We start from the raw sequence: 26,331 nt of genomic DNA, 5'->3' as shown, positions 1-26,331 counted from the left end.
CCCCCTGAATCTGGGTGTCAGTGAAGAGGCCTAGGGATTCTATTGAGCCTTGGGCAGCAGATCAGTACCCATCCCAAGTATACACACAGACTTTGGACTCCAATAGAACAATGTGAGGTGCACTCTCACCCTGAACTCTTGGGAAAGGGTCTAGGCCCTGCCCTATATGAAATGACACACTATGGACACCCCCATGGAGGGCCTCACCCTCCCTGGAGAAATGAGGGGATAACGGGGGGGAGGGCACGGGAGGAAGGGAGGGAATGGGAGAGGGACCTGGAACTGACTTGTGAAGCAACCTTGATTCTTATCTAAATTTAAACTGGAAAATAAAATAAAATTAAAAAAAAAAAAAACCTTGTCTGTTTTCTGTACTGGACCAGAACAAGTAGTGAGCACTCAGGAAATAGATCTTTATACTATGCATTGTTAGCTCGTCATTACTGCACACAAATTTTAATGAGGAAGCAATATCATGCTACCAGTCTGTAACACGTCCCATCTCTCAGGCACCTATTGAGTGAAAACACATCTACATGAAAACTTGTGCAGGTATGGTACCCTAAGAGAACAGGATTTGATGCTGCAAATCATCTCTTCAGTAGTAGAATTAATTTGTGCTAACAATGGAGAACAGGAGAATGTAAGAGTGGCGAGGAAAACAAAGCCCCCAGCCCTTTGTTTGCCCCAAATTAGGGGTTTAAATCACAAAGTTGCCTTTCCTCTACAAAGAGGAAGAAGTGTTCACCTGGAGAAAGCAGAGAGAATCTATGTGGTTAATCACCCCTGGTGGCACATCTGCTTTTAGAGAACCTATGTGGTTCATTCTATCCTTTTGCTATCCCCTTGTGGTACATCTGCTTCTCGCTCCGCCCTTTCTAAAATTTACATGTTTTTTTAATTCTCTGCAAGCCAGAGTTTTAAGATACCTTAGTGAAAATTATTCATCTGCTGGGTATCACCCTGTGAAAAATATGTATGTAAAAAAACTTTTTTTTGTTCTATTCTTTTTCATTATCAGAGACCTAGGCAATAAAGACCAAGATGGCTAGAAAGAAACCTTTTCTACTTTACAAGTCATAATAGTTTATGCAAAAGTGTGAAAATCTGAAACATTAGACCATAATGTGAGACCTGACATTCCAAGGAGTGCTCAGCCTAAACAGGACATTTATATTACACTCTATCCAAGCATCAAGACCCATTGTAGAAGAGGGAGTAGAGGGCCTGGTGGATGACCGACAAGAAGCTGCATGTGTGAACTCATTTCAGTTGTGACAGCATGTACAAGTCTTGTGCAATCTCAAGCCAGACAAGATTCCAGCATAGAGGTATGGTGGGTGAGTGGGTTGGTGTGGGCACAAAGTCCCACCCCTAGTTGAGGAACTATTGACAATTTATAGGTATTAGAGGAAGGACAGGAGAGTCAGTTTTGTTTAAGGAAGGTAGATCATGCTTCAGGGAAGGCTGCATGCCCATGAGTAATTGAACATTACATATTTGACTCCCCGGGCTAAAAACAGAATGTGAAGTTGGGAAGGTGGGGGTGGATCTTGGAGCAGTTTGGTAAAGGAAAGTGAATACAATCAAAATATATTATATGAAATCCCCAAAGGATTAATGAAAATATTATTAAAATAGTAAAAAAAGGCAAAACTTAGCAGCTGTTAGAGGAGAAGAGAGCAACACCTCAAGATATGGATTTATATAAGCACTTTCTGGGAAGGACTTCAGTGGTCAGGAAGTAAAGCCAGGACTGACAAATGGGGCTGCATGAAGTTCAAAAGTTTCTGCAATCAAGGAAACAATTGAATGTGTCTACAGAATAGGAGAAGAATCTTTGTTAGTTACACATCTAACAGAGCACTGATGTTAACAATATATAAATAGAAGTCTCTTCAGTGCCACATCTAACCTCTCTCCCAGCCAGATCGCCCATCTCTTTCTCCATAGTCTAGCCAGGTTGAGTCTCCTTGACCTCCCATCTATATGCCTTCTCCTTAACCCACCAAATCTAGCCAGGGTCTCACATTCAATGACCCATCCCAGTCTTTTGCTCCTGGCCTGCGCTGCAATCAACATCTAAGACTCCTCTTCCAATAAGACTTTTTCTACCTGCCACCACCCACAGGCTTCTTCTGTGCCTCATCCAGGCTTTACATCCAGCCATATGTCCTGCCTCCTCCAGGATCCAGTCCAGTGGGTTTCCCTGACCTCCCCATCTATACCTTATCCACAACCCACCATATCTTGCCTGTTTCCTATATCCAGTGCCTTGACTTCTGCCAGAATCCCCCCTACCTATATCTCAACCCACAGGCTGTTCCTCATGCCATATTCAACTACTCACCTAGCCAGATCTACCTCACACTCCATGCTTGGACCAGGAGACACATTTTGTACACCATCCCAGCCCCCTCTACACCTGGCTTCATTTTACTCAAGCCATTTCCAAACTCTAGGTCCAGGCTACACAGTCATCCTCTCCTTCCCTAACCAGCCCACACAATATCAGAGTTAAAACTGACAAAACAAGATCACATGCCCAGATCTCTTCACAAAAATACCAATTTTCTGAAAGATCAAGTCAAATATCTCCTCTTTAATACTTCTCTTGTAGAGATGTTTGCCAATGAGAGTTACCTAAATGAATAAAGAATTTAAAAGAACAATCATAAAGAACTTTAGAGGTGACAAAGAAATTGCTCAAAGTTAAAGAGAGATAACTTAAGGAGAAAAAAGTATCTGAGTGATGTGTACCCCCCATCCCCTGTACAAAAAGAAAGAAAGAAAGAAAAACATGAGACTGATGGAGATTATTCAGACAATCCAACTCAGGACTTGAAAATGGAATTAAATAAGGAGATAGAAACATTTAAGAGGACTCAAGTTGAGATGAAGATGGGATTGAAAAGCCCAAAAATTTCCAACGACAAAACTCAAAAGACAAGTAGAATAAAAAATCAAAAGACAGAATATTAGGACTCAAAGATAAAATAGAGGGTCCTACAACAGCCCCCAAGAAGGGGAAAGGGACAAGATCTTCTGAGTAAATTGATAGTGTGGGGGAGAGGGAGGGAGGAAGGAGAAAGAGGAACAGAGAAGGGGAGAGATGAGGAGAACATGAGGGGTTAGGAAGGTCAAGTTGGGGGAAGGATAAAGAAAGGGAGCAATGAAAGAGATACTTTGATAGAGGGCATCATTAAGGGTTCAAAGAGAAATATGACACTAAAGAAATGCCCAGAAATCCACAAGAATGATCCCAACTAAGAATCTAAGCAATAGTGGAGAGACTACCTTAAATACCCTCCCCCTATAGTGAGATTGATGACTACTTTAAATATCATAAAGCCTTTACCCAGTAGCTGATAGAAGCAGAAGCAGAGATTTACAGCTAAACACTGACCCAAACTCCTGCAGTCCAGTTGTAGAGAAGGAGGAGTGATGAACAAAAGGGTCAAGACCATGTTGGAGAAACCCACAGAAACATCTGACCTGAGCAATGGGAGCTCATGAACTCCAGACTGACAGCAGGAAACCTGCATAAGACCAAAGGAGGCCCCCCTGAGTGTGGGTGAGTTCTGGGATTTGGACAATCTATGGGGTTGCTGGCAGTGGAACCAGTTATTTATCCCTAGTGCATGAACTGGCTTTTTGGAGCCCATAACCTATGGAGGGATACTTTCTCAGCCTAGATGCAAAAAGGGGAGGGCCTAAGTCCTTCCCAAAATGTTATGACAGACTTTGATGATCCCCATGGGAGGCCTCATCTTCTCTGAGGAGTAGATAAGGAGTGGGATGGGGAGATGGTGGGGATACTGGGAGGATGGGAAAGAGAGAGGACTTAATATATAAAATAAGATTTTTTTAATTTAAAAAATAGAGGGTCCTAAACCAAATAATCAAGGGCTGTGACAAATAAAAAACACAGAAAAGGAACACACAGGAATTGTGGGACACAATGAAAAACCAAATATTCAAATTACAGGCACAGATGAGGAAGAAGAATCTCAGGTCAATACCATAGACCAGATCTATAAAAAAAAATCATAGGAGAAAACTTCCTCAAACTAAGGAAAGACATAATCTTAGAGACAGAAGCAGCACAGAAAATACCAAAGAGACAAAATGAAAAAGAAAATACTCATGGAATATCATAATTAAAACACTAAGTATACACAACAAAGAAAATGTATCAAAAACTTCAAAAGAAAAAACAAAAGTCACATATAAAGGAAAACCCATCAGAGCAACAGCTGATTTTCACTGGAAACTTTGAAAGCCAGAAAAACCTGGAATGATGTATTCCAAGTCCTAAAAGACTATGGTGGCCTACCTAGACTAAAACACCCAGCAAAACTATCTGCCATAATTGAAGGATAAAGAAAGTCTTCCCATGATAACAAGCTAAAAAAATATATCCAAGAAACAAAACCTACAGAAAATACAGGAAGTAATTATTTCAGGCTAAAGGGGGGAATGAACATAGCAGAGAAACTGTGGAAAGTATGGATCCATAATTATTAAAAGGTACCACTAAGAATCAAATAACACCATAAAATTAACAACATGATGACTGCAATTAACACACACATTTCAATAGTAAGTTTAAATATCAGTAATCTCAGTTACCCAATCAAAAGAGTCTGACTGAAGAGATCAAAACAAAACTAATATTAGTCTTAGAGGTAACACACTGCCTTAGAGCAAAAGGATGAACTAAAGTTACTCTAATAAAACAGGACCAGGAAGCAAGCAGTCATTGTATTCTATTATCTGACCAATAGACTTTAAATTAAAATGAACCAGAAGAGATAAAGAGGGACACTTCATTTTAATCAAGAGAACAGCTAGCTAAGAAGACATTACTGTCTTTTAAATATATATGCATCAAACTCTGAGGGAATTCAACTCCATTAAAAATGTACTACTGGTTTTAAAAGGCACAGACTACCATCAACCCATTAATAGTAGGCAATTTCAATATCCCACTTTCTCCAATAGACAAGGCCATCTAGATAAAGAAACAAACGTTAGAATTAACTGACATCATACATCAAATGGATTAAACAGTTAACCACAGAATATTTCACCCAAATACCAAAGAATATGCATTCTACTCAACAGCACATAAGTTTTTACAATATAGGTTATATCCTGAAGCACAAAAAAGAATCTTCACAAGTTCAAAGAGATTGAAATCACTCCTTATATCTGATCTGACCACAATGTAATAAAACTTAAAATCAACAGCAAACAAATCTCTAGTAATACAAACTCATAAAGATTAAACAACTCATTACTGAATGATTAATTGACCATTGAAAAAAATTAAGAAAGGAAACATTTCCTGGAACTAAATGAAAATGAAAACAATACAACAAAACCAGGGGGACACATTCAAAGCATTCCAATGAGGGACATTTATAGCTCTATGTGCTTACACTAAAAAGTCAGAAAGAATACAGTAAATGACTTAAAGAGGTAACTCAAAAAGTTGGAGAAATAAGAGCAGACCACATCCAAATTCAGTCAGTGGCAAGAAATAATAAAAATCAGGACAAAGCTAAGTGATGGTCCTTTGAAAAAAAAATAAGATTGACGGACCTGTACCCCCAACTAACTGATGGAAAGGGAGGAAGGACACAAATGAACAGAATCAGAAATGAACAGGAAAACATTACACACAAAGAAATCCAGACTATCATAATGAATCTTAAAAATGTACTCCATTGAGCTGGAAAACCTGAAAATAATAGATAAGTGTCAGATTCGGGCAAACCACCAAAATTAAACCAACAAGTCAACACCTTAATGAGACCCTTAACAAAGGAGGAGGTTGAAATAGTAATCAAAAGCCTTGTAGGTAAAAAAAAAATTTCAGTTCAGAGCCAGACTGATTCACAGCAGAGTTCTACCAAACTTCCAAAGAAGAGCTACAGCCAATCTTTCCTAACTATTAAATGTACAAACAGGAGGCGATGGCTGGAGAGGTGGCTTGCTGGTGACCATGTCAGAGGAGCAGCAGGTGGCAACTGAACTTCAGGAGTTTGGACCACCAGCATGAAAGGGGCTCCTGGGTAAATATGGATTGGCAAGGCCCTGTGCACTTTGGCTCCAAAATGTCTCTTGCTGCGGCTATGCCTTTACATGGTTGCTGCTGCCATTTATCTCTGGTATCTGGCATGTGTGAATTGGGTATGGGAAGATCCCTACTGCCTTTAAAGTAGTGGGATTATCTCATGGAAGTATCTCATTCTACTTGGCACTTTTACCTGTGGATCATTATGAAGACGATTTCCGCCTAAGCTATGCTGTTTAACTGAAGCAATGTTTTATGCAATAACAGTGTTATAGTTTAAATAGAATTTTGATATTTAGGGTATTAAACAAATATAGTAAGGGATTATGATAGAGGTTAGTTTAGTGGGAAAATTAATATAGGTAAAGGCAGGATATACTGTTGCCCCCAGCCCCCATAAAGCAGAGACTGCAGAGGATAGAAAATTAGAACAAAGAAGTGTTATGCAGCTGGGACTTGTGAGTTTCTCTTGAGTCGTATAGACTGTGACTTAGGTTAATGATTATGAAAAACAATTGAGTTCCAGAAGATAGGCTAGCACAAGTAATCTTAATATTGGGAGATGTGTTCACGAGTTTTGGTGTGAATCATAGCTATAACAAAGCTTTAAATAATGACTTAAGGTTAGGTTAAGATGCTTTTGTTAATGACTTGAGATAGAAAATCTTGAGGTACAATTTAAAGGTTAGAAGGTACACTTTTAATAATTGAGTGAAGGACACATTGAGGTCTTGAAACAAAAATGATGGTAGCTTGGATATTGCTGGCTGATGAACCTTTCTTGCTAGGATAGGTTGGTAATGAAAGTGATGATTAATACTTTGTACCCATTTCTGACCTCAGCTTCCTGATATTAAAAAACTGTTAATAAACGGTATGAACCATTAAGAATTAAAATATAACTGACTGATTATTTTACATACATAAAAGTTTAGATTTGAGAGTCTTAACATTTTTATAAGATTACCTTTTGAGATAAATAATAAAGTAATTGATCCTTTAGTTGTAATCACAAAATTCAGGCTACCAGTAAAAGAACTGGCTGAGAAAAAATATCTTGCTTGCTTATATCCTGTTAATATAACAAGTTGATTAGACGTGAATGCATGTGGGTTGTTGAGAATAATTTTTCACCTGTAATACAATCAAGTAAGGGATATGAAAAACATACTGTTTTTACTTGTATTCATCATAATCAATCACTTAAAAATAGAATGTAACCACACATCACTGTAATTTTTATATTGCTTGAAAGATTTTGATGGGGTATGAAAGCTATAAGAGAAAAGAAAAAGAAGTAGAAGGAAGAATTCAGGAAGTAGTTAGAAGGAAGACATCAGAAATGGAAGAAGGGAAACATTGGGGTGGAAGAACAGAACAGAAAAAGACTATAGTAGAACAAGCAACAAAAAGAATAATAAAAATGAACTAAGCTTTGGCTTTTGGCCCTTAGAAAAGTCCTCATGTGTCTGTATATCAAGTAGTTTGCCTTCTCTATCTCTCTTCAGTTTCTCTGACTTATGGAAGTCTTGCCATTCATCAGCACCCTAGGTGAGATCCTGACATGTTGGAGGTGTGTGTGTGTGTGTGTGTGTGTGTGTATGTGTGTGTGTATGTGTGCACCCTTTTCACTGGTCCCAGAGAATTAAGTTTGGCTCCCTCAGATAGAAAAGACAATTGTGTGATTAGTCCACCAACCCTATGGCTTCCCTTCAATTCCTGAGCTGTTGAAGGCTTTCCTTACAGCAGCAATGGCTCAACCATTAAAGGCTAGGTTGACAAACAAAAATGCAATAGAAGGAGCACTCCAAACTGCTTATCATCCCAAGCCAGAAAAGGGCACAACAAAAAAGAAAACTAAAGGCCAATATCCCTAGTGAACATAGACTCAAAACACTCAATAAGATATTTACGAACAGAATATAGACATTCGTAAAAAGATATATACCATGACCGTGTCGACCTTATCCCTGAAATGCAGGGATGGTTCAAAATACAAGTCAAAAATGTAATTATCCACTTAAAGACAAAAATCACAATCATCTCAATATATTTGGAAAAAGCCTTTGACAAAGTCCAACAAGCCTTTCAGGATAAAAGTGGTAGAGAATGTAGGACTAGAGAGAACATACTTCAACATAATAAAATTGATATATGAGAAACCCATATCCAACATCACTCCAAATGGAAAAAAGCTCACTGTACTTCTACTGAAGTCAGGAATAAGACACAGATGTTCAACTACCCCACTCCTTTTCAACATTGTGTTCCAAGTACTAACTGGATCAGTAAGGCAAGAAAGAGAAATTAAAGGGATAGAACTAGGAGAAGTCAAACTATTCTTACTTGTAGATAACAGAATACTATACATTAGAGACCCAAAAATTCTATCAGAAAATTTCTAGTAATGCTAAAGAAACTCAGCAATGTAATAGGATACAGAATCAACTTGCACAAATCAATAACTTTTATATATACCAACAATGAACAATATTCCGTTCACAATATTCTCACAGAAAAAAATATATCTAGGAATAAACCTAACCAAAGAAGTGATGAACCTCCACAATGAAAACTTTAAACATGGGATGAAAGGGATAATGACAGTAGAAAATGAAAAGATGCCCAATGCTCATGGATTAGTAGATTATGAAAAAGACCATTTTATAAAAGCTATTTTTAGATTGAATGCGGTCCCAATCAAAATCTCCAACTTATTCTTCACAGAAACAGAAAAAAATATATCCTAAAATTCACATTGAGCTAGAAAATACTCTAGATAGCCAAGCAATCTGAAGTAAATAGAGCTGAAAGAATTACCATTCCAAATCAGGAATTAAGATCTATTACAGAGCCATACTGAGAAAAGTATGGATTGTCATAAAAATAGACATGTAGACCAATGGAACAATACTAAAGACTCAAACCTGAGTGCATATAACTTGAGCCACTTAAGATGCCCAAAAAAATCAGAACCCCCAAACCAAACCACCATATGAGGGAGAAAAGAAAGCACTTTTAGTAAATAGTGTTGGAAAAACTGTATGTCCACATGCAGAAGAATGAAATTAGACCCCTATCTATCATCCTGCACAAAACCTAAGTCCAACTGGATCAAAGACTTAAATATGAAACCTGAAACACTGAAAGTGTTGGAAGAAAACATAGGCAATAGCTTACATTATGTAGGTGTAGGGAAGGACTTTCTGAATAAGATTCCATTTGCACAAGAATCAAGGCCAATGATCAACAAGTAGGACTTCATCAAACTAAAAGGCTTCTGGTAGGGCCTCACCCTGGTATAGCAGGCTTTGATGATTTCCTCAAAGAAGTCCTTACCCTGTCTGAGGAGTGAATGGAGGGGTGGGAGGGGGGAAGTTAGAGGAAAGTAGCAAAGGGAGGGACAACTGAGGTTGATTGTAAAATGAAAAAAATAAAAAAGCTTCTATACAACTAAAGAAACCGTTTAAAGAGGAAGTCCACAGAATGTGAGAGAATCATTGCCACTCTGCATCTGACAGGAGATTGATATCTAGAGTCTATAAAGAACTCAAAACACCAAGAATCAAAGCACACAAAACAAAAAGGCCCATTTTTCAAATGGGATCTGAACAGAGAATTCTCAAAAGAAAAATAATGGCTAAGAAACTATCTCAATATGCCAGGCTTAGTTGACTACCCATAGGAGGCCCTTACCCTATTTAAGGAGTGGATAGGGATTAGGGGAGAGAAGGTGGGGTGAGTGGGAGGAGGGCAAGGAGGGGGAACTCTGGTTGGTATGTAAAATGAACTTTAAAATTTTAAAAAGAAATATTTCAAAACATGTTTCATTGTCTCTAGCAATTAACGAAATACAAGTTGAAACAGTGATTTCATCTTATCCACTTAGAATTGCAAACAACAAAACAACTGACAACAAATGCTGGAGTGGGCCTGGGGATAAGGAAATCCTCATTCACTGTTGATGGAATTGCAAACTGGTACAGCAACTATAGAAATCGGTAAGGAGAATTAAGAAAAGCTAAAAATAAATCTATCATACAACACAGTTATACCACTCCTGGGTGTATGCCCAAAGGAATCCACATCCTATTTGATGAGCCATATTCATTGCTGCTCTATACACAGTATCTATGAAATGTAAACAAACTTAATGCCAACAATGATTAATAGTTAATGAACATGTGGTACATGAACCCTAGAGATTACTATTCAACTGTAGAGAAAAATTAAATCATGAATTCTGCAGATAAATAAGTGGAACTAGAAAAGGTCATACTTAGTGAGATAATCAAGACTCAGACAAATGTCACATGGTTTCACTCATGGAGGCTCACAACTCTAAATATTCAGATTCAAGTGTCCATATTCTGAAGTAAGTAAAGAAGCTATAAAAGTGAAAATGGGACATTACTGGGGTAGAGGGTGGTAGAGAAATATATAGGGGAAATGGGAAAGGGGGGTACTTTAAAGTAGGGGAATGATGTAAATACCAAAGGAGGAAAGAGGTAAAACAACATTAAAGATGCCTGAAAAAGTCATAAGAAAGCATACCATTAACTATCTAAAACCCGATAATATACATAAGTATGTGTAGAAATACAAATACATAATTAAAATAAAAATTTCTCATCTGGGTTGATAATGCTCCCTCCAAAAGCCAAATATCACCTAACAAAATCCCCAATACTAGATATGGGAATCCCTCTTTTGAGTTGTTGGTTAGGGTTGTCAAAGAGACTCTAGAACCCATACAGGTTGTTGTTTTTGGTTGTCTTCTGTGAGGTGGAAGGTAAGTCCCTATTGCTAAAGACTCTGTTCACTTTGGACACAGAGCCTTTAAGTCCCTAAGCTGAAACTAACCTGAACATTTCCTCTATGAAGACTAACTTTTGGTGTACCAGAAAACACCATACAAGCTTCCAAAAGAAATGATGCAACCAACAGTCCTAGTCCAGCTGTAACTCCTATAACCACAACACTGACTAGCATGGCTTGATAGCACAACAGGTACAGTGCATGCATACCGTGGTGTTAACCAATAGCTCTCTCCTTATCTATTGCCATGCACAAAATTTGAGTCCAAATAAATCAATGACCTCAACATAAATCCAGCCACACTGAACCTCTTAGAAGAGAAAGTGGAAAGTACCCTTGAACAAATCGGTACAGGAGAACACTAGTAGCACAGACACTAAGATCAACAATTAATAAATGGGACCTCCTGAAACTAAGAAGCTTCTGTAAGGCAAAGAACACAGTCAACAAGACAAAACATCAGCCCACAAAATGGGAAAAGATCTTCAACCCCACATCTGACAGAGGGCTTATTTCCAAAATATACAAAGGACTCAAGAAGCTAGTCACCAAAACACCAAATAATCCCATTAAAATGTGGGGTACAGAACTAAACAGAGAATTCCCAGTATAGGAATCTAAAATGGCTGAAAGACTTCAGAAATTGCCCAATATCCTTAGCCATCAAGAAAATACAAATCAAAACAACTCTGAGATACCATCTTACACCAATCAGAATGACTAAAATCAAAAGCACCAATGACAGATTATGCTGGAGAAGATTGGAGAAAAGGAAACACTCCATTGCGGTGGGAGTGCAAACTTGTATAGCCACTTTGGAAATCAATATGGAGATTCCTCAGGAAAGTAGGAATCAGTCTACCCCAAGATCCAGCAATTCCACTCTTAGGCATATACCCAAAAGACAGACATTCATACAACAAGAACATCTGTTCAACTATATTCATAGCAACATTATTTATAATAGCCAAAACCTGGAAGCAACCTAGATGCCCCTCAACCGAAGAATCAATGAAGAAAATGTGGTACATTTACACAATGAAGTACTACTTAGCAGAAAAAAATTAAATCTTGAAATTTTCAGGCAAATGGATGGAACTGAGTGGGGTAACCCAGTCACAGAAAGACAAACATGGTATGTACTCACTCATATGGATACTAGACATAGACCAAAGGATTATCAGCCGACAATCCATACAACCAGAGAAGCTAGGAAACAAGGAGGACCCTAGGAGAGATATAAATGGTCTCCTGAACAAATTGGGAGCATGAAGAGGAAGGAGATAGGAGAAAAAGGAGGGGAAAGGAGGAGGGGGAAGAGAACATGAGGGATCAGGAAGATTGAGTCAGGGAATGAATAGAGGAGAGCAAGAAAAGAGATACCTTTACAGAAGGAGCCATTATATGTTTAAAGAGAAATATAGCACCAGGGAAATGTCCAGAGATCCACAAGGATGACCCCAACTAAGAATCTAAGCAATAACAGAGAGGCTACCTTAAATGCCCTTCCCCTATAATGAGAATATGACTACTTTAAGTGCCATCCTAGAACCTTCATCCAGAAGCTGATGGAAGCAGAAGCAGAGATCCACAGCTAAGCCCTGAGCTGAACTCCTGGAATCCAGTTGTAGAGAGAGTAGTGATGAGCAAAGGGGTCAAGACCATGTTGGGGAAACCCACAGAAACAGCTGACCTGAGTAAGTGGAAGTTCACAGACCCCAGTCTGACAGTTGGGGAACCATGCACGTGGGTGTCAGCTAGGAGGCCTGGGCAGTCTATAGGGCCTATGGCAGTGGAACCAGGATTTATCCCTAGTGCATGAATGAACTTTAGGAGCCCATTCCCCATGGAGGGATAGTTTCTTAGCTTAGGTACATGGGGGAGGACCTAGGCCCTGCCCCAAATGACTCGGACAGACTTTGACGATCCTTCATGGAAGGCCTCACCCTCCTTGGGGCATAGATGGGGGATGGAATGGGGGTTAGTGCGGGGCATGGGAGGAGGAGAGGGAGAGGGAACTTGGATATGTAAAATAAGATTGTTTCTAATTTAAATAAAATTTATTTTAAAAAGACAAAATGACAGCCCACAGATTGGGAAAGATCTTAACCAACCCCACATTTAACAGAGGGCTAATCCCCAAATTATAAAAACTCAAGAAACTAGACATCAAAATACAAAATAACCCAACTGAAAAAATGGGGTATACAGACACAAAAAGACAAGCATGGTATGTACTCACTCATATATGGATTTTAGACATGGATCAGGGGAGTGTCAACCTACAATCCCAGTGCTAATGAGTCTGGGAAACAGAGAGGTTCCCAAGAGAGATGCATGATACCCCAGAGAAGTGGAATGAAGCAAGATCTCCTAAGCAGATTGAGAACATCAGGGGAGGGGAGAGGGAGCCAGGAAAAAGAGGGGGAGAGGAGGACATGGGGGAGCAGGAAGGTTGAGCTGGGGGAAGAATAGAGGAGAGCAGGATGAGAGATTGAGTCATTATAGGTTTGAGGAGACAGTGGACACTAGTGAGATCCACAGAGGTCTACAAGGATAATACCAACTGCCAAACTAAGCAATAGTGAAGAGACTACATTAATTGCCCCTCCTTGATGGTAAGGTTGATGACTACCTTATATGCCACCCTAGAACCTTCATCCAGTGACTGATGGAAGTAGAGACAGATACCCACAGCTAAACACTGAACTGAACTCCTGGAACCTAGTGACAGAGATGGAGGAGTTTTCAGCAAAGGGGTCAAGATCATGATGGTGAAACCCACAAAGACAGCTGACTGGATAAGGGGGAGCTCTTGAATCCCAGACTGATGCCTGAGAGGCCAACAGGGGACTGATTCAGTCTCCATCAATGTAGTATCAGTGAATAGGCCACAGAAATCACTGGGGCCTTGGGTAGTAGATCAGTGTTTATCATGGTTTATGAATGATCTTTGGGAGCCTATACCAAATAAAGGGATGCTCTCTCAGCCTGGACACATGGGGAAGGGCCTAGGTCCTGCCCTGGGTGAAACAACAGACTTTGGATATTCCCCCCAAGGAGGGCCTCACCCTCCCTGGGGAATGATGTGGGGATTGGGTGGGGGGCTGGAGGGGGGGTGGTGGAGGGACTAGGGAGGAGGGGTGGGTGAGGGAGCTGGGATTGACATGTGAAGCATTCATGTTTCTAATTTAAATTTTAAAAATTAAAGAAAAAATGAGGTATAGAGCTAAACAGAATTCTCAGCAGTAAAATCCCAAATGACCAAAAGACATTTAAGAATGTGCTCAATATCCTTAATCAGAGACATGCAAATCAAAATGACTCTGAGATACCATCATGCACCTGTCAGTGGGCTAAGATAAAAAATACTGAGGATAGCTTATGTCAGAGAATGTGGAGCCGGGGAGAACACTCCTCCACTGCTGGTGGAGTGCAAAGTTGTACAGCCATTATGGAAAGCATTTTCTAAGAAAATTGGGAATCAATCTACATCAAGACCCAGTTATCACCCAGATACCACTCTTGTGCATATACCCAAAGGATGCTCAATCATACCACAAGGACACTTGCTCAGTAATGTTCATGGCAGCATTATTAGCAATAGCCAAAACCTGGAAACAATCTATATGTCCCTCAACTGAAGAATGAATAAGGAAAATGTGGTACATTTACACAATGGAGTATTACTCAACTGTAAAAAAAAAAAAAAGAAAGAAAAGGATAACCTCATGAAACTTGCAGGCAAATGGATGGAACTAGAAAAAAAAATCCTGAGTGAGGTAACCCAGACTCAGAAAGACAACCACAGTATATATTCACTCATAAATAGATATTAGATGTTAAGCAAAGGATAACCAGACTGCAATCCATAGCTCCAGAGAAGCTAGGTAACAAGGAGGACCCTAAGATGGACACATGGATTGCCCTGAGAAGGAAAATTAGATGATATCTACAGGGTAACTGGGGGTGGGAATGGTTAGGGGGAGTGGAGGGGAGATGAGAACAGGAGGCAATGAGATAGCCAAGACAGGGATGCGGTGGAAGAGCAAAGAAAGATATCTTAATAGAGAGCCACTATGGGCTTAGGGAGAAATTCCGTGCTAGGGTAACTCCTAAGAATCCATAAGAATACCCCCGCTAATACTCATAGCAATAGCTGGGAGGATTGCCTCAACTGGCCTACCTCTGTAATCAGATTGATGAATACTACAACTATCATCATAGGTGGTGGCGCATGCCTTTAATCCCAGCACTCGGGAGGCAGAGGCAGGCAGATATCTGTGAGTTCAAGGCCAGGCTGGACAGCCTCCAAAACAATACAGAAAAACCCTGTCTCGTAAAACCAAAAAAAAAAAAAGTAATTGAAGGAACTAGATGCAGAGATAGACAGCCAAGCACCAGGCTGAGCTCCAGGAACCCAGTTGATGAGAGGCAGGAGGGAATATATGAACAGGGTGGGGGGTCAAGATCATGGAGAAATCTACAGAGACAGGTGAACCAACCTCATGGAAACTCATGAACTCTAATACATAGAACTGTGGAGATTGCAGGAAGCTGAACTAGGTCCTCTGTAGGTGGGAGACAGTTGTGAAACTTGGACTAGCTGAGGGACCTCTGGCAGTAGGACCATGATAGAAACCTGGCACATGAGCTAGCTTGTTGGAGCTAATTCCCTGTGGTGGGATGCCATGCTCAGCCTTAATTCACAGGAGAGGGGCCTGGCCCTGCCCCAACCTATTGTGCCAGACTTTGTTAACTCCTCATGGGAGCCCTTACCTGAGAGGAAGAGTAGACTGTGGGTGGGCTGTGGGGGAGGCAAAAGTGGGCTGGGTGAGGCGAGGGGGCAGGAGGTAGTGTGAGAGGAAGAACTGTGGTTAGAATGTAAAAGGAAATTAAAAACTAAAGAATGGCAAAAAAAAATTAAAATTCCATGTCACCCCTATCAGATTGATTTAAAAAAAAAACAAAAAGAATTCTGAGAAAGCTGGGGAGAAGGGGAACCCTTACTTACTCCTGGCGGGAGTATAATATAAACCAGTATGGTCACCTCTCTATAGAGTCTCTCACTGATCCAGCTAGGCTGTCTAGTTAGGGATCCTCTTGTCTCAATCCCTCAGGACTGGGATTACAGGCTCGCTTTGGCATACCTGGTTCTCTTTCTGTGGGTGCTGCAAGCCAAATAGTATATTCTTTATGCTTGCATGGCAAGCACTTTACCAACTGAGCCATCTGTATCAGCCCATATTTTCCTTTTTTAAATTAGAAACAAGCTTGTTTTACATGTCAATCCCAGTTCCCACTCCCTCCGCTGCCCCCTACCAACCGCCTATCCCATCCCCTTTCTGATCTCCAGGGAGGGTGAGGCCTTCCATGAGAGATCTTCAAAGTCTGTCATATCATTTGGAGCAGGGTCTAGGCCCTCCCCAACATGTCTAGGCTGAGAGAGTATCCCTCTATGTGGAGTGAGCTCCCACAGTCCATTTGTATACTAGTCAACCCATATTTTTGTATTTATTTACTTATTCTTGAGACAGGGACTCAGGTATCTCAGGCATCTCAGGTTGGCTGCAAACCCACTCTGTAGCTCAGTATGAAACTTGAACTCCCAATTTTCTATTTCTATCTACTAAATGGTAGGATGACTGGTGTGTGTACTACACTTAGTAAGTGGAGGTTATTAACATTGTCTGAGCATTGTAAATAGCCCCAAGAAATTCTACACACAATAGTCCTGGTCCTTCTAGGAACTGATTTCTGATTTTCTTCAGTATCTACTTCTGCTTTCTTCTTCTGTTAGGAAGGAAACTATTGTCAATAGAACAACTGGTTCACTAGAAATGGTGGGATATTCTTTTTTATTTTTCCCCATACTTGGATGATTTCAGATTAGGTTTGAAGAGTTGGTCTCATGATGTCACAAAGTGCTACATAAGCTACCCAAGGGAGAAGAGCAATCAGTAGTCCTACCCATCTGAAAAGCCTATGAAATACAGTGTTGATATGACTGACAATATAACTACAAAATGTATAGTTTGGGGATAATCAACAGATATTTAATTGGACTTAAGTCCCACTCAACAGGAAGAAATTCATGCCAGGCAATGTAAATCTGTCAATGGAGAGATGATAGACTCTGGAGGAGAACCTACTACTAAACCAATATACTTTCTAACTGTATTCCAAACACTAATCCTTATATACTCAGATTAAATGTAGTTCTCACTCCTCAAAGAAGTTTCTTTTAGCAACAGATAAAAACCATTCCCAAGATCCACAACTAGGCAAAAACACAGAGTAAGTGATTATGGGTTACCCAGTTAGCAATACAACCCCTATAACTTAGGCTCAGGAAACATCAAAGCAGAGGAGTGGAAACTGTGACTCCCATTGCTAGTGTCCCTTAAAAAACAATGTGGAAATTTCACTGGTGAAATCTCAATGACAGCCTAAACAAGACCAACATTATGGATGCACAGATCAAGATTCACGGAACTACATTCAATAAAAGTTAATTTTATTTGGGGAGAAGGCACTTACACAAGAAACAGATGGCCGCCACAAGTTCCCACTCCAAGGATCCACTCAGGCTGCTCTCTGTGACCTAACCAGCAGGAAAAGGTCGAGCTGGGGTCAGTTCCCCAAACCTAGACTTACCCTCTGTCACATTCCACGCCCAAACGGGGTGTGGTCAGTGCTACAGGGACGGGGTGGGGGCTGCAGGGATATCTCACTATATAACATAATGACAACACCAGTTGACATGCCAATGTAGAGATGAAATTCCATATGGCCCCATATATAGATGAAAAGTTACAGGTGGTTAATGGCTACCAAGTGAAGAAATCAGTTCTTTTAAGTTATCCAATCCCAAGTGGGCATCTTGTTGCACATGTACATATAACCAATGCTAAATGAATTTAGTATGTTGTAAATACATGTGTGCATATACACATGTACATATACATGCAACAATAATACAGATCTCAGTGGTGGTAAGAGGAAAGTTCATAGCAATAATACCTACATAAAAAATTGAAGGGATCTCATACTAGTGACTTAATAGAACATTCAAAAGCTCTAGAACAAAAGAAGCAAGCACATCCAAGAGAAGTAGATGGCAGAAAATAATCAAACTGAAGCCTGAAATCAACAAAATAGAAACAAAAGAATACAAACAATCATTGAAACAAAAAAAATGGTTCTTTGAGAAAAAACAAGTTAGACAAACTCTTGCCCAAACTAACTAAAAGGTAGAAAGAATATCCAAACTAACAAAATCAGAAATGAAAAGGGGGACATAACAGACACAGAAAAAAGAATCACCAGGCCATACTTTAAAAAAATCCATACTCCAAACTTCAAAAATCTAAAAGAAATAGATGATTTTCTTGATAGATAACCCTTACCAAAGTTAAATAAAGATTAACCTAAAAGACCCATAACCCCCACGTAAATAGAAGCTGCCATTAAAAGTCTCAAAAAAAAAAAGCTGACTTCCAGGTGGTTTTAGCGCAGAATTCTACCAGACTTTCAAATAAGAGCTAATACCAGTACCCCTCAAGTTATTCTATAAAATATAAACATCAAGAACACTGCAAAATTCATTTTAAGAGACTACAGTGACCCTGATACCCAAACCACAGATCCAAAGAATTACAGACCAGTTTCCTTATGAACATTGATTCAAAAATACTCAATAAAATACTTTCAAATTTAATCCACGAACACTTCCAAAAGACATCTACCATGACAAAGTAGGCTTCACCCCAGAGATGCAGAAATGCTGCAACATATGAAAATTTGTAGATGTAACCCACCATATAAACTGAAAGAAAAACCACATGTTGATCTCACCAGATGCCAAAAATTCTATTGCTAAAAATTCAACACCTTTTCATGATAAAGGATACAAGAGACATATTGAAACATGTTAAAGGACATTTGAATGGAGAGGAACTCTAATCAATTCCACTAAAATCAGGAAAAAAGACAAGGACTCTCTCCGTATCTGTTCAATATAGTATTTGGAGTTTTAGCTAGAGCCATAAGAGAGCTGAAAGAGATCAAGTGAATAAAAATTGGCAAGGAAGAAGTCAATGCATTTCATTTTTCACTTGCAGATAATATGATAGTGTATATATAAGTGACCCCAAAATTCTACCAGGGAACTTCTACAGCTCATTAACAACTTCAGTGAAGTGGCTGGATACAAGATTAATTACCAAAAAAATCAATAGCCCTCCTATACAAGTGACAGACTGAGAAAGAAATCAGGGAAACAACACCCTTCACAATAGCCACGAACAATATAAAATTATCTTGGAGTAACTCTAATCATTCAAGTGAAAGACATGACAAAAAACTTCAAGTATTTGAAGAAATTGAGGAAAATATAAAGATGGAAAGGTCTCACATGCCCATGGATCCACTGAATTAACATAGTAAAAATGGCCATCTTACCAAAAGCAATCTACAGATTCAACATGATCCCCATCAAAATTCCAACACAAGTGTACAGCTCCTGAAAGGGCAATTCTCAACTTCATGTGGAAAACCAACAAACTCAGGATAACTAAAACAATCCTGAATGATAAAAGAATTTCTAAAAAGACAGCTCCCCTCCACAGAATGATCCTACTGAATTAGCTAAACTGCATCCCTGGTCAACTGGATGTTATAACCCTTTCTCCTTGTTCAGCTGTATGCAACAAACCCACCTCCCTACTGGACTGATATGTAATAAACAGGCTAAGCTTGGGATGGGGGTTGCAACTTTTCCATCAGAGAGCCCAGTGTACCTGATCACAACAGTCCTACAGGACACAGCAGGTACTCCTCAACCTAGAGTCACGGGTGATTTAGGGGATGCCTAACTACAAATAAATGTTTATACATGTGGCAGAATACAGTCTGAGATTGGCTTGCATTGTGTCATATGACAAAAACAAACCCTGTTCCAGCTCTGCTGCTTCCTATCAGGTCAGTATAAGCTTGCTCTTAGAAAACAAAGTCTTTTTGTTGAAAAAAAAAAGGAACTTCTGAAGTTATCCCCCTCCCTGGTTTTGAGTTGTATTACAGAACTAAAATAGTAAAAATCACATGAAATTGGCATAAAATAGACACATTTATCAATGGAATAGAATTGAAGATCCAGACATGATTCCACACATCTAGCAACACCTGATTTTTTATAAAGAAGCCAGAAATAAACAATGGAAAAAAGAAAGCATCTTCAACAAATGGTGCTGGTCTAACTAGACATCAGCATGCAGAAGAATGCGAATAGATCCATATCTATCACTCTGGACAAAACTCATGTCTAAGTTGACCAAAACTTCAAAATTAAACATGACACATTGGGCCTGTTAGAAAAGAAAATAGGACATATTTTTAATGCATCACCACAGGAGACAGCTTCCTAAACAGAACATGAATAGTGCAGGCACTAAGACTGATAATAAATGGGACATCATGAAACTGAAAAGCTTCTGTAAGGTAAAGGACACCGTCAATGGGACAAGATAGAAGCCTTCAGGATGGGTAAAGATTTTCACAAACTCCACATTCAATAGAGAACTATTACCCAAGATATATAAAGAACTCAAAAAATAGATGTCAACAAACCAAATAACCCAATTAAAAATGGGGCACAGATCTAGATAGAGAACTCTCAAGAGGGGAACTGCAAATGTCTGAGAAACACCTAATGATATGTTCAATATCCTTTGCCATCAGGGAAATGTAAATCATTTTGAGATTTCATCTTGCACCTGTCAGAATGGCTAAGATCAGTAACACAGTGGCAGTGGAGAAGATGTGGAACAATGGAATACTCCATTGCTGGCGGGAGTCAATATGGTAGCTCCTAAGAAAATTGGGAATGAATCTGCCTTAAGACCCAGGTATACTACTCTTGGGAATTTACCCAAAGGATACTCCATTTTGCATTAGGACATGTACTCAACTATGTTCATAATGGCTTTACTCATAATAGCCAGAAACTGAAAATGCCCTAGATGTTCCTCAACCAAAGAATGGATAAAGAAAATGTGGCATTTACGCAATCAAGTTATTACTCAGCTCTTTAAAAAAATGACATCATGAAATTTGCAGGCAAATGGAAGGAACTAGAAAGAATTATCCAAAGAGACCCAGACCCGGAAAGACAAACTTAATATGTACCCACTCATAAGTGGATATTAACAGTCAAAGAAAACACATTTCAATACATAGACCCAGAGAGGCTAAGTAACAAGGAGGACTCTAGTGGGCAGACACATGGATCTTCCTGGTAAGGGGAAATGGAATAGATTTTGTGGGTGTCTTGAGGGGCAAGTGGGGATGGGAACAGGAGGGAATCAGGGAGGGAAGAATGGAGGAATGGAAGGAAGGAGTACTGAAGAGATTAGTGAAATGGGGAGGAATTTTGGAGGGCTATATAGAAACCTAGTGTAGTGGAAACTACCTGAAACCTATGAAGATGACTCTAGATAGGGCTCTTAGTTATATAGAACCTGAACTAGCCATCTCTGGTAACCTCACAAAGCTCCCAGTAGACCCACAATCTGTCCTGCCTTCAAGATGTGCTGGGGCATTGGTGGCTCAGAGCTTAGTAGAATGAACAACCAATGAGTAGTCTAACTTGAGACCCATGCCACAAGAGGGACTCCATGCCCAACAGTGCCTGGGTGGCAGTCCCAAAGCTGCATGGCTCAAAGACCTAGGGAAGAACCGAACACAACTGACTGAAAAAATGTAAGTGAGATGTTTCCTAACTCATACATTAGTGCTTAGCCCAATCAATACCAGAGAGAGTTACTCTGGAAGTTGATGGGAGCAGATTCAGAGATGCCCCCACTAAGCAGAGCTCAAAAGGAACCTGGTGGGAGAGGGCAAGGAAGGATTGTAGGAGCCAGAGAGGTTGAGGACACCAGGAAACACAGCCCACAAAAATCAACTAAGTAGGAATCATAGGGGCTTACAGAAAGTGAAGTAGCACTCATGGAACCTCCTACCAGGTTGCCTAGTCCAGCCTTGATAAAGAGGGTTTGTGCCTAGTCTTATTGTACCTTGTTATGTCTTGTTTGGTTGAAATCACTGGGATGCATGCACCTTTCTGAAGGGAAGTTGAGGAGTGAATCTTCAGGAGAGGTGAGGTAGAAAAAAAACTGGGGGAAGTGGAGGGCAGGGGTGTTGGGGTCAGTATATATTATATGACATAATACTAAAAATATTAAAATAATTATTTGATTTCGAGCTGGGAGAATACAAAAATTATTAAAGAGATCATAAATTAGAGAGGGAAAGGAAGGAACAGGGAGGAGCTGGAGGTGGGGAGGGACAGGCTGGAGTGAAATAGAAACAGTGCTCATGTATGAAGCTATCAAAACAAAATGATAGAGGGAACATGATAGGGGAGATATTGGAGTTTCAGAAGGAACTTTTCTTACCTTACATTAACAGTGAATGTTGTAACACTAACCTGGACTTTCAGCTCCAAATGCAGTTGGCTTCATGGAACCTGGTGAGCTAATTGTGTTTCCTGAAAGAAGAGAGACCTCTTTCATTTATCATTATATGAAAGCCATGACCTGGAAACAGCAGGGCTTGGAGACAGCATAACTTTAACCAACAAGCATCAGCATTCTATACCCAGAGAATATTAAGGAGACACTGGATGCATAAATGTAAGTACATCAGCTTCTGACTTGGAATGATAATTCCTTTTCAGGTAAGAGAATTCCAGCACAGCTTAGGAGGCATTCATGGGTTGCTTAAGGAGGGGATTCATTTGGAGAAATGCATCATTAGGTTGTTTTGTGGGATCTGGTACACCAGGGACTATTCTCACATGAGTCTTGCAGTTGCAAGCCAATCATATAACACAGCCTCTTGATGTAATCAAGAGATTTGGTAGTTCCACATGAGACAGTCAAAGCTGCTTCTATTGTAACATGGAGGCAGGCAAATCTAGTGCCCTGGAGCCCCCATTTACTTTTGGATTATGCATACCACCCTCTGTAACGATGCTCTTGGGTGGCTAGATCCTTTACCTGAATGTACTGTTTAAATACATCTGCCTCCAAACACTTCACTTTGCATCCTCATAAACCTCTGCCCCCTACCTATATCAGGCTATGCAATACCACATCTGAACAAGATGATTCATCACCCAAGATAATAGTGAAATTTATACAGTCTCTATTCAAGTGTATTCCCGATGTATCTAGGTATGAAGGCTGATTTGGCCTGAACTGGTTTTTGGTCATAAGCAGGGAGGCAAAACTTTGTCCTCTAATAGTTATCTTTTAGGAAGAATTCCCTATGTATCATCAAATGCCAATATGTAATTGGGTATGCATATGATTAGAATCAGATGCATTATGTTAAGGGAAATATACAGTAGGAAAAACAAACATGATCTAATTTATCAAAGCAGAACCATTCAAACTGCACCCCTTAGTAACCCAGCACTTCTTTCTCTTGAGCCCCATAAAAGGAAGCCATGAGAAAAAAATTAGGGCTCTTGAACACTCATGCTGCCTGCTGTCAATCTTGAGGATTCATTCTTCTGTATGATAATTTTGCAAATCTGTAATAATTCACTATTTTTAATTCTTTGGGTGTGAGGTCAAGAACCTGGAAACATCTTCCCCAGTTCCTTATTACAATAATATTGCAGATCACTTTACAGAAGTTTTGTAAAGGACTGAGGAAGTGATTCAGTTGTTAAAGTGCATGCTGGGGGAGGATGGAGAACCAAGTTCTCATCCCCAGCACCTATTTATGGTGCAGAAGCATACATCTGTATGTAATCCTAGTGCTGGGGAGATGGAGACAGGGGCTCACTGGACAGACAGTTTAGTCAAACTGGCAACTCCAGACTTCATTTCAGAAAATGACATTAATGCGTGGAAAATGACATAGATTAACACAATAGTCAACCCTTATCAGAGAAACTAGTTCTTGTAGTAGATGGTAACTGACACAGAACAAGTGACCAAGGCACAGAGAATAAGACTGTGTTCATTCCTACATAGGTCACCTATTAACATATCCTTTCCCTCCCAAGGCTTAGGGATCATTGCAATGAGAGTAGGTGGGAAGTTTGAAAGAGTCACAGTTGGTGCATGGAAATTTTTTCTGGACAGAACAGGGCAGTTGCATATGAATTCACTGTGGTGGAGGCAGAATCAAAAGGGTTAGATAAAATTCATCAGGGAGAGGAGAGATGAACACAGAATCCCACCTCTAGCTAAGAAGCAGTTAGCAGTTGATAGCTGAGGAGAAACAGAGAACTAATTTTCTTTAAGGGCATGGTTCCTGGTAGGTTCATTGTGTTCCAGTTGGAGACCATATATTTCAGAGTATATGGCTAGCACCAGCTTTACTTGATGGGTTAAAAGAAGGGCATGATTTGAGTGTGTAAGGAAGGGCAGATGGATCTGGGAGAAGTTTGGGTGAGAGGGTGGGTGACCAAAATATAGGAAATTCTCTAGGAATAAAAAATGAGAATGATAAATAAAAACAAAGGAATAAGGTAGAGAACAACAGAAGACAGTAGGCATCGACCTCTGGCTTCTGAAACCACAACTCTGTACACATAGACATGTAGGTTTGCTTATGCCAGAGCACACCCTTTTCTAGGTAGAAGATAAAATAATAATAATAATAAAATAAAGGGATAAATGGATAAAATGGACAGCATGATAAATTCATTACCAAGTGTCATGGCACTGTGCATAAGTGTACATTCTATACTTTAATTCTATTAGTAATATTATAGGTTTACATGCACCAGAACCACCTCTAACACATGAGGTACTCTTTGCACTGTCATGTTAAACTGTCTCTGATGTCATCCAAGTCATCTGAGAGGAACTTTCCAGTCCCATTATAATCTTATGGGACCACCATCTTATGTGTCCCACCACTGACCAAAGTGTTACACAGAATGTGATGTTTCATGGTATAAGCAACAGACACATAATGTCATTCCTAAAGGCATTAATAAGCCTTGTGGAGGAAATTCCTGGAGTCTGGAATGAATAAACACAGGACAGGATAGTGTGTGTCTCAATGAAAGAAGAATTTGAAGCTAAACATTGAGTCATGCATAGGTGAGTTATGGAGCCAGAGAGAAGGCTTGGTGGGACAACCTTACAATTTCAGGGTCTCAGTTTGCACACCAAGAAGTCCACAGAAAGCTGGTCATCAACAAGATTTCACTGGAATCATTCTCATTCAAACCACACACACACACACACACACACACACACACACACACACACACACACCTCTAGAGTCTATAAGCTCAGAACCAGAGCTGAACTCCCTCCTGTAGGGCAAGCCTCAAATGCATTCAGAAAACAACTTGCTACCTCCCTAAAAGTCAGCCCATAAAGAGAGTTGTAACCCCTCTCTGGTCTGGGTTCTGAACGATGCAAATGTCTTCTTTTTCAGAAGCACCATTAAAAATACATACTAATTTTTTAAAAAATCACAAAATGAAGACTCAAATACAAAAGAATGGGATCATAAATGCTACATAAGTAACATCAATTTAAGACGACTGTGAGGAGGGGTCCTGTAAATATGTAACACCCTAATATTCCTTGGAAGGGTAATAAAACCCAGAAAGGTGTTCCCTACAATTAAACTGTAGCATTTGCTGCCCAAATAGGCATCCTTAATAAATTCAATGCTATTTCTGCAATTTTCTTTAAAAATGTTTTCTGAAGCTGGTCATTGTGGCACACACCTTTAATCCCACCATTCAGGAGGCAGAGGTAGGTGAATCTCTTTGATTTCAAGGCCAGCCTGGTTTACATAGTGAATTCCAAGACAGTAAGGGCTACATAGTGAAACTTTGTCTCAAGCAAACGAAAACAAACAAAATTGTTTTGTTTGTGTGTGGAGGAGAGGTGAGGGAGGGTATACATACATATATGAGAGATAGTCTGTGTGAGTGTTTGTGTGTGTCTGTGTGAGAGTGTGAGAAAGTGAGAGTGTAAGAATGTCAGAATGAGAATGGAAATGTGAGAATGAGTGTACAAAACGGGGATGTGGAAGTGAGGCAGAGTGAGAGAGAGTGAGGATTTGAGTATGAGAGCTTGTTTAAGAGAGTACCCGGGTGCCAGAATGCAGGTGTGTGACTTTGTGTGTGTATGGGTAAATGGACAACCTTCAGGCACCATGCACCTTGATTTCTGAGGCAAGAATCTCCAATTGGTCAAGAGTTCAACAGCAAGTAGGCTAGGCAGGCTGGCCCCAGGGATCTTCCTATCTTCACCTTTCCAGTGTTGGGATTACATGCATGCTATAATGCTTCGCCTTTTTGAAAAAAAATAATGAATTCTGAGGATCAGAGTCAGGTATTTATGTCTTCATGGCAAGCTCTTAACTGAGATATCTCCTCAGCATTCCTA

The 26,331-nt window shown here is 39.8% G+C and overlaps 1 protein-coding gene across 3 annotated transcripts in view; it reads right to left on the bottom strand.

The window, feature by feature from the left end:
• Nlrp2 (NLR family pyrin domain containing 2) overlaps nucleotides 1-26,331 on the bottom strand; it is a 62,413-nt gene that overhangs the window by 31,391 nt on the left and 4,691 nt on the right. For all 3 annotated transcript variants that reach the window (XM_021236038.2, XM_040747864.1, XM_040747865.1), the window contains exon 3: nucleotides 22,386-22,445. In XM_021236038.2, the coding sequence (XP_021091697.2) occupies nucleotides 22,386-22,445 (60 nt within the window). The remainder of the gene's footprint in view (nucleotides 1-22,385; nucleotides 22,446-26,331) is intronic.

This window comes from Mesocricetus auratus, unplaced genomic scaffold, assembly GCF_017639785.1.
Source record: "Mesocricetus auratus isolate SY011 unplaced genomic scaffold, BCM_Maur_2.0 Super-Scaffold_100006, whole genome shotgun sequence".
NCBI lineage: Eukaryota > Metazoa > Chordata > Mammalia > Rodentia > Cricetidae > Mesocricetus > Mesocricetus auratus.
This window is presented reverse-complemented; position numbering and strand designations above follow the sequence as displayed.